The sequence below is a fragment of the Procambarus clarkii genome, chromosome 8 (genome assembly GCF_040958095.1).
Source record: "Procambarus clarkii isolate CNS0578487 chromosome 8, FALCON_Pclarkii_2.0, whole genome shotgun sequence".
Classification (NCBI taxonomy): domain Eukaryota; kingdom Metazoa; phylum Arthropoda; class Malacostraca; order Decapoda; family Cambaridae; genus Procambarus; species Procambarus clarkii.
The window spans coordinates 27,933,448-27,941,875 of NC_091157.1; the positions used below are offsets into that span (position 1 = coordinate 27,933,448).

At 47.7% G+C, this 8,428-nt stretch overlaps 1 protein-coding gene across 2 annotated transcripts; it reads right to left on the reverse strand.

Moving 5' to 3' along the window:
• Positions 1-503: 503 nt before the first annotated feature.
• On the reverse strand, positions 504-7,441 carry LOC138358967 (uncharacterized). 2 transcript variants are annotated; one of them, XR_011225675.1, is made up of 2 exons: positions 1,619-7,441; positions 504-1,227 (listed from the first exon to the last, which is right to left on the reverse strand). XR_011225675.1 is itself a non-coding variant. In XM_069317460.1 (2 exons), exon 2 carries the CDS (start codon positions 5,291-5,293, stop codon positions 2,363-2,365), a length of 2,931 nt encoding a protein of 976 aa, XP_069173561.1. In that variant the 5' UTR covers positions 5,294-6,560; positions 6,952-7,441; the 3' UTR covers positions 504-2,362. The 2 variants fall into 2 exon arrangements, 1 of the variants encoding a protein (XP_069173561.1); XM_069317460.1 differs by having other exon boundaries at positions 504-6,560; positions 6,952-7,441.
• Positions 7,442-8,428: the final 987 nt, after the last annotated feature.

Below are 8,428 nucleotides of genomic sequence, written 5' to 3' on the forward strand. Positions count from 1 at the left end.
CACAACTGAATAGAACTTACACATCTCCGATTTGTTTATATCTACATTTGAGTGAGGTGGATGGGGTGAGGTGGTATTTAATAAGGTATTAATTTCATCAACACAAGACAGAACACGAAACAATGGGTATTATTATATAGACTGTGGGTTGGTTGGTGTTGTCGTCGTTGATCCTTCTCTATGGACAACCCAACCCACAACTCGGCAGAGTGCTTATACTAGGAGATCACCCTTGGCGCTTCTGGCTCTTGGAGAGGGGCTCAACGTCACACGTTCAGGGGATGCGGCTCCAACACTTAGCCTCGTTGTCACGTGCACACACCCACTCGAGCCGCTGTGACTCCCCACTCTCTCCTTATGAGATATGATCTCCTCAATCCCCCTATGACTTACCAGTATTACCTCCTACCCTGTCCACAGCAGTGGTTCATGGTTCTTCCTCTCTCTCTCTCCTTCTTTACCACCTCCTGGGAAGCCTCACTAGGACAAGGGCAAACACCAGCAAATTGTAACACATTTACTGAACAAAGCACATACACGATACATACACACATCTAATAATAATGAATCCTATACTCTATAATATCCAAATCAGGTTGCACTCCAATACCATCAGAACTCTATTATCAGCTTATCAAGTGGTATCCCAACTCCTGGTTCACCACCTGGTACTATTAACCTCCTCAAGTTGGTCAAGCCCACACACTGTTGCACCATCAGCAAGATAACATATATATATAGAAAACCAGCATTTGAATGCAATAACATATACCAGTATAAATGTTCATTGATACTTCAGTATAAAAAAACTCCTTGACGCAAGAATGCCAACAGTCACTCACCTCTCACTGCGTCTTGCACGCTAATGACAACCAAACACTATCAACTCCCTACTAGTACTCCACCAGAACTTCCCCTTCCACCTCTGGAAGTTCACAACCCTAATATCCTTAGGTTCTGCCGGGCTTCACTACCAGGATCCTCTGCAGCTCCTCCAGGCTGCTATCATGAAGTTTCCTTGTGCAACTACGGTGCTTCACCCTTCTGTTAGGTTCTTCCACAGCTCTCTTGGCTGCTACACCACCTCTACAGAAGCACGTGACACTCCTCTTCACTGCTGCTTCTCCTCACAGCTCGAGGTCCTCTGCTCCACTACCTTGGAGTCTCATCAGCTACATCATCTGCTGGCTTCGAAGTTCTCAGCAACTTCTTCCCCAAAGAACAAACCTGCAACCCATCGACACTCCAATAAAATGTTCCCCTTTAACACATAAACAAAAATAACCACACACTATGCTTGCCTCAAACCTCTATCTGTTCTCTACATACAGTGAGAGTGGACTCCCCCGTTTTGGGCGGGTCCATACTCCACCTCGCCTGGCGGCGGCGTCCTCACTCGCTGGGAGGGTCTTCCTCCATCCGGAGCCAGGCTCCCTCAGTCGTCCGCCAGCGCTCAGAGTGGACGGACGTCGCTCCGTGCTCCTCCCTCTTCACTCTCTTATTTCAGGCTTTCTGCCTTATTAAAACATGTCTAACTTATAAATAAACATCGCTACTGTCGCTGGGCACACGACCAAACTACAAGTAATCACTATGAACTGGCGTTTATCGTGCTTACCACAGATTAATTGGTCGAGGGCGCTTTCCCTCTGACGGCGTCTGGTCAGGGCGCTCCCACGGCCCACAATAATGTCCCTGGCGGGCTTGATACTCTCTTCTTCGACCAGGACTTGAGACCACAACGTTCCCAGCTCAGTTCCACAGCTGGCACGTCTACACACTTCTCTTCTCTTCGAGATATATCACTAGGGGTTCCCTTCTGGCGGGAGCTCAAACGGAGCGCGGCTTCCCCCTGCGATGTCTGGCACTCAAGTGAGGTCAAGGTCCTCCGGAAGCGAGCCTCACGCCTCCAGCAAAATGTCCACATCTCCTAGCCAGTCATTTATCTATTTCCTTACTTACTGCCCATAATCTTAAATTGTTTTACATATCCAACCAGCCATTTTTTCATATGGGTTATCACCTCAATATTTGCTAGACCTTCTAGTTAGGTCAGGCTTGCTGAATAACTCTCAAGAAGGGAGACTCGTTTCTCCTGCAGGCTGAGATCATAACACTCCCCTCCCCTTATTTTTGAGAGTTATTCCAGTGGCAAAGCTCGGGATAATACATCCGCCACCACACTGTCTCGTTCTTCACCCGATATACTCTCTTAGGAGTCTACAATTAGTTCGTTGCTCCTTGCAACATCTGGCTCACAACTCGCCAGAAATATGATCTTCTCACAAACGATTTGACTTCTCTGGCACCTCTTGGCTAGGCTGTCCTCCTTGGACGCCTGCACTCCATCGGTCCACTCTACTTATTGTTTCCACCCTCCGTTTCCTCGTCTTCCTCTCTTCACGTCCAGAGTCAGACATCTACTGTCTGTACCTCCTCTGTCGTCTTCATACTTCCATCTACTCCCATTATACTTTCGTCTCCTGTCATCATACTTCATTCCCTCGTCTTCACCGACGATCCTCCCTTTCGTCTCTTCACTTACCCGCGACATCCTGTTTGACTTCCATCGAGTCCTCGGCTTTCTTCTATTCCTCCATGATTGTATCATCTTCCTCTTCCCACATTTCTCACTTCTATACCACTCCATTTCTTCTCCTTCAACTCTTCTTCGTTCCCTAAAAGTTTCTTCGAGCACTGTACTACAACCAACAGCACTCGACTGTACATGTCGCTTTACCTCTCCTTGTGTGCTCGTAAGCATCTCTCCACACATACTGTCTCTTCTCCTTTCATTTTCTCGGCTATTACTCTTCTTCACTATCTCTCCTCCACGTTTTCTGTGAAACATGTCAACTCTTGACATCTCAAACACCTTAACTCTACTATCCAGATGCCTCTGTGCTCGTGGACAACTTGACGCTCTACTCTCGTCCTCAGTCTGTCCACATCTTTCCTCATTCCTACTCAGCACAGTTGCATTCGCCTTCCGACTCTTAATTTCAGCAGTCTGGGCTCTACTCAGGTCCGCTCTCTTCACATGATTCTTCTTCGGCTGGGCCATCTTCACTTTTGACCTCACCGAGACTTCATTCTTCTGGGCTGGACCTTCATCGAACAGCCATGCTATATCTACATCTATATCTTCCACCGGTTGAATCGACACTGTCTCACCTTCTCCAGTGTCTTCCTTGTCGGCCACTTCTGCCTTCGTCACTACCGAGACGGGGTACTCAATGGCTTGGCGGTCTCCTGACTCATCCCCTCGGATGTCAGTCAGGTTCACACTCTCAGGTGTCCCACCCGTGCCGTGGCCTTCTGGGCTCTCCTCTGGCACAGTCTCCGCTATGACTCTTGGCAACACCTTTGTCCCGCACAAGTCATTCCCCAGGATCACTTGGACTCCTGGAATAGGTATGTCGGGGCACACTCCCAACATCACCTCTGCCGACACATATTCCGACCTTAGCTGGACAGTACAAACGGGCATGTCACTCTCAGACAACAACCCATATACTCTCATCTTACTCCTGCCAGCTAACCGTCGATCATTCCCAATCAGGCTTCTCGCAATCAAGCTCTGATTAGCTCCGGTATCTCTTAAGATACCAACTTCTACCTCAGGTTGGCCTCCTATACTGATCCAACCTTTACTCATGAACGGCCTATACCTCTCGTTCACTATGTTCGCTCTCTGTGGTTTGTCTCGGAACACAGTATATTTACCTCGGGGGTCACACATGGCCAGGGTCACAACTCTCTTGCCCTGCCGACAATCTCGCATCACGTGACCCAATCCGTTACAATTGTAACATCTCATCTGGGAAAAATCTCTTCTATATGTACCAAAGCGGCTCTGACTCTGCCCACTCGTATTGGAGTTCCTCGGGCCAGACGTACTACTCGTACTCTGTGGAGCTTTACTGGACTCCTGATTTCCCGGATACCGATCAGTTTCTCGTTTAGCTCCTCCATCTTCACTTTCAGATGAAGTGCGCGACCTACTCTTCTGAGTTTTTGCGTACTTACTTTTATCTGCCCATTTATCAAAATTTTTCTCACCCCAGACTCTTCTGGGTCTTTCATAATTTCTTCCTCCCCAGACTCCATTGGGTCTGCCATTGCTGCGTCTCACCTCATTCTGCACTCTGTTCTCTCTTAAGCTCTTGTACGCTTCAGTAATCATATCCGCCCTATCTGCGGCATCTTTCACCTCCATTATCCCTGCTTCTTGGATCTTGAACTTTGTTTCGGGATGCATCATCTCCAAGAACTTCTCCATGACCATCAGTTGCTTCAGGTCAGCGTAAGATCCAACTCCAGCAGCCTCAATCCACTTCTGGAATCGTCTTTCCAGATCCCTTGCTGTCTCAGCAAACGTACACGCTCCAACTTTGATCATCTCTCTGAAGCGCTTTCTATAAGCTTCTGGGGTTAACTGAAACGAGCGCAATATGCTGCTCTTTACCGTGGCATAATCCTGGCACTCTTCCAGTGACAATTGGGTGTATGCCTCCCTGGCTGCACCGGTCAATCTTAACTGGACCAGCTGGGCCCATTCCTCCTGTGGCCACTCTTTGATGCTGGCTACTTTCTCAAAATGCTCGAAGAAGCTCTCTGCCTCTTCGGGAACAAACAAGGGAATGTCCTTCTCCCTAACCCTAACCTCTGGTGGGTGTGATACCTGGGTGGTGCTCTCTGGCAACCCATGTTCAATCCTCTGCTCAGCCAAGGTTCTATTCGCTTCTATCTGCATTTGTTTTGTTCTCTCTTTTTCTTTTTCGACCTGGGCTTTTTCTTTTTCGACCTGGGCTTTTTCTTTTTCGACCTCTAGTCTTGCTTTCTCTTTTTCTATTTCCAGTCTGGTTTTTTCTTTTTCCTTCTCTGCTTCATTTTTCATCTGGAGTTCTAATTTCATCTTTTCCAGCTGGAACTGTCTCTCCTTGTCCTCTCGTTGTTGCTGCATCTGGAGCTCTAACTGGAATCTCTCCAAGCTCCTATTTCGGCTACTCCTGCTACTGCGGCTACTCTTGCTGCTCCTACTCGATCCCTGGGATCTCACTTCATCCTGCCCATCATCCTCCTTTCCACTTTCAGCTCCTTTTTGGGCTCCTTGCTCTGCCGCTTCATTTTTGGCTCTTAATTGCCTCAGGATCTCATCCTTCATCCCAGCTACTTTAGATGCTCTCAACCTGATGCCACATTTTTCTGCTATTTGCTTCAATTGATCCCTCGTGCAACCTTCTAAGTCCTCAGGCTTGCCTGACTCCACAAACGCTTGCACCTTATCCATCTTGTCCTGTGAGTCTTCCCAAGAGAGAGAATATACACCTGCAGTCACACAGTGTTTCTATTTCAACAAGTGGTGTACCAATCCACTCTTGGACAGGGTGTGGGTGTGTCAGTTCACTCTCCCGGACACAGGCCCCCAATTTATTATATAGACTGTGGGTTGGTTGGTGTTGTCGTCGTTGATCCTTCTCTATGGACAACCCAACCCACAACTCGGCAGAGTGCTTATACTAGGAGATCACCCTTGGCGCTTCTGGCTCTTGGAGAGGGGCTCAACGTCACACGTTCAGGGGATGCGGCTCCAACACTTAGCCTCGTTGTCACGTGCACACACCCACTCGAGCCGCTGTGACTCCCCACTCTCTCCTTATGAGATATGATCTCCTCAATCCCCCTATGACTTACCAGTATTACCTCCTACCCTGTCCACAGCAGTGGTTCATGGTTCTTCCTCTCTCTCTCTCCTTCTTTACCACCTCCTGGGAAGCCTCACTAGGACAAGGGCAAACACCAGCAAATTGTAACACATTTACTGAACAAAGCACATACACGATACATACACACATCTAATAATAATGAATCCTATACTCTATAATATCCAAATCAGGTTGCACTCCAATACCATCAGAACTCTATTATCAGCTTATCAAGTGGTATCCCAACTCCTGGTTCACCACCTGGTGAACCAGGTGGTGAACCACCTATTAACCTCCTATTAACCACCTCAAGTTGGTCAAGCCCACACACTGTTGCACCATCAGCAAGATAACATATATATATAGAAAACCAGCATTTGAATGCAATAACATATACCAGTATAAATGTTCATTGATACTTCAGTATAAAAAAACTCCTTGACGCAAGAATGCCAACAGTCACTCACCTCTCACTGCGTCTTGCACGCTAATGACAACCAAACACTATCAACTCCCTACTAGTACTCCACCAGAACTTCCCCTTCCACCTCTGGAAGTTCACAACCCTAATATCCTTAGGTTCTGCCGGGCTTCACTACCAGGATCCTCTGCAGCTCCTCCAGGCTGCTATCATGAAGTTTCCTTGTGCAACTACGGTGCTTCACCCTTCTGTTAGGTTCTTCCACAGCTCTCTTGGCTGCTACACCACCTCTACAGAAGCACGTGACACTCCTCTTCACTGCTGCTTCTCCTCACAGCTCGAGGTCCTCTGCTCCACTACCTTGGAGTCTCATCAGCTACATCATCTGCTGGCTTCGAAGTTCTCAGCAACTTCTTCCCCAAAGAACAAACCTGCAACCCATCGACACTCCAATAAAATGTTCCCCTTTAACACATAAACAAAAATAACCACACACTATGCTTGCCTCAAACCTCTATCTGTTCTCTACATACAGTGAGAGTGGACTCCCCCGTTTTGGGCGGGTCCATACTCCACCTCGCCTGGCGGCGGCGTCCTCACTCGCTGGGAGGGTCTTCCTCCATCCGGAGCCAGGCTCCCTCAGTCGTCCGCCAGCGCTCAGAGTGGACGGACGTCGCTCCGTGCTCCTCCCTCTTCACTCTCTTATTTCAGGCTTTCTGCCTTATTAAAACATGTCTAACTTATAAATAAACATCGCTACTGTCGCTGGGCACACGACCAAACTACAAGTAATCACTATGAACTGGCGTTTATCGTGCTTACCACAGATTAATTGGTCGAGGGCGCTTTCCCTCTGACGGCGTCTGGTCAGGGCGCTCCCACGGCCCACAATAATGTCCCTGGCGGGCTTGATACTCTCTTCTTCGACCAGGACTTGAGACCACAACGTTCCCAGCTCAGTTCCACAGCTGGCACGTCTACACACTTCTCTTCTCTTCGAGATATATCACTAGGGGTTCCCTTCTGGCGGGAGCTCAAACGGAGCGCGGCTTCCCCCTGCGATGTCTGGCACTCAAGTGAGGTCAAGGTCCTCCGGAAGCGAGCCTCACGCCTCCAGCAAAATGTCCACATCTCCTAGCCAGTCATTTATCTATTTCCTTACTTACTGCCCATAATCTTAAATTGTTTTACATATCCAACCAGCCATTTTTTCATATGGGTTATCACCTCAATATTTGCTAGACCTTCTAGTTAGGTCAGGCTTGCTGAATAACTCTCAAGAAGGGAGACTCGTTTCTCCTGCAGGCTGAGATCATAACAGTATTGAATAGAAGTGATTGTAGATAGCCTATTGGTCCATATTTCTTGATGCTTCTATATTGGAGCGGAGTCTTAAGGTGGGTAGAATATAGTTGTGCATTAATTGGCTGTTGATTGCTGGTGTTGACTTTTTGATGTGTAGTGCCTCGCAAACGTCAAGCCGCCTGCTATCGCTGTATCTATCGATGATTTCTGTGTTGTTTACTAGGATTTCTCTGGCGATGGTTTGGTTGTGGGAAAAGATTATATGTTCCTTAATGGAGCCCTGTTGCTTATGCATCGTTAAACGCCTAGAAAGAGATGTTGTTGTCTTGCCTATATACTGTTTTTTTTGGAGCTTACAGTCCCCAAGAGGGCATTTGAAGGCATAGACGACGTTGGTCTCTTTTAAAGCGTTCTGTTTTGTGTCTGGAGAGTTTCTCATGAGTAGGCTGGCCGTTTTTCTGGTTTTATAGTAAATCGTCAGTTGTATCCTCTGATTTTTGTCTGTAGGGATAACGTTTCTATTAACAATATCTTTCAGGACCCTTTCCTCCGTTTTATGAGCTATGGAAAAGAAATTCCTGTAAAATAGTCTAATAGGGGGTATAGGTGTTGTGTTGGTTGTCTCTTCAGAGGTTGCATGGCGTTTCACTTTCCTTCTTATGATGTCTTCGACGAAACCATTGGAGAAGCCGTTGTTGACTAGGACCTGCCTTACCCTACAGAGTTCTACGTCTACTTGCTTCCATTCTGAGCTGTGGCTGAGAGCACGGTCGACATATGCGTGAACAACACTCCTCTTGTACCTATCTGGGCAGTCGCTTTTGGCATTTAGGCACATTCCTATGTTCGTTTCCTTAGTGTAGACTGCAGTGTGGAAACCTCCGCTCTTTTCCATGACTGTTACATCTAGAAAGGGCAGTTTCCCATCCTTTTCCATCTCGTAAGTGAAACGCAGCACGGAACTCCGCTCAAATGCCTCCTGCAGCTCCTGCTG

Bases quoted from the DNA above. Each gene is read 5' to 3' on its own strand.
- LOC138358967 (XM_069317460.1), bottom strand. From the start codon at position 5,293: ATGGATAAGGTGCAAGCGTTTGTGGAGTCAGGCAAGCCTGAGGACTTA.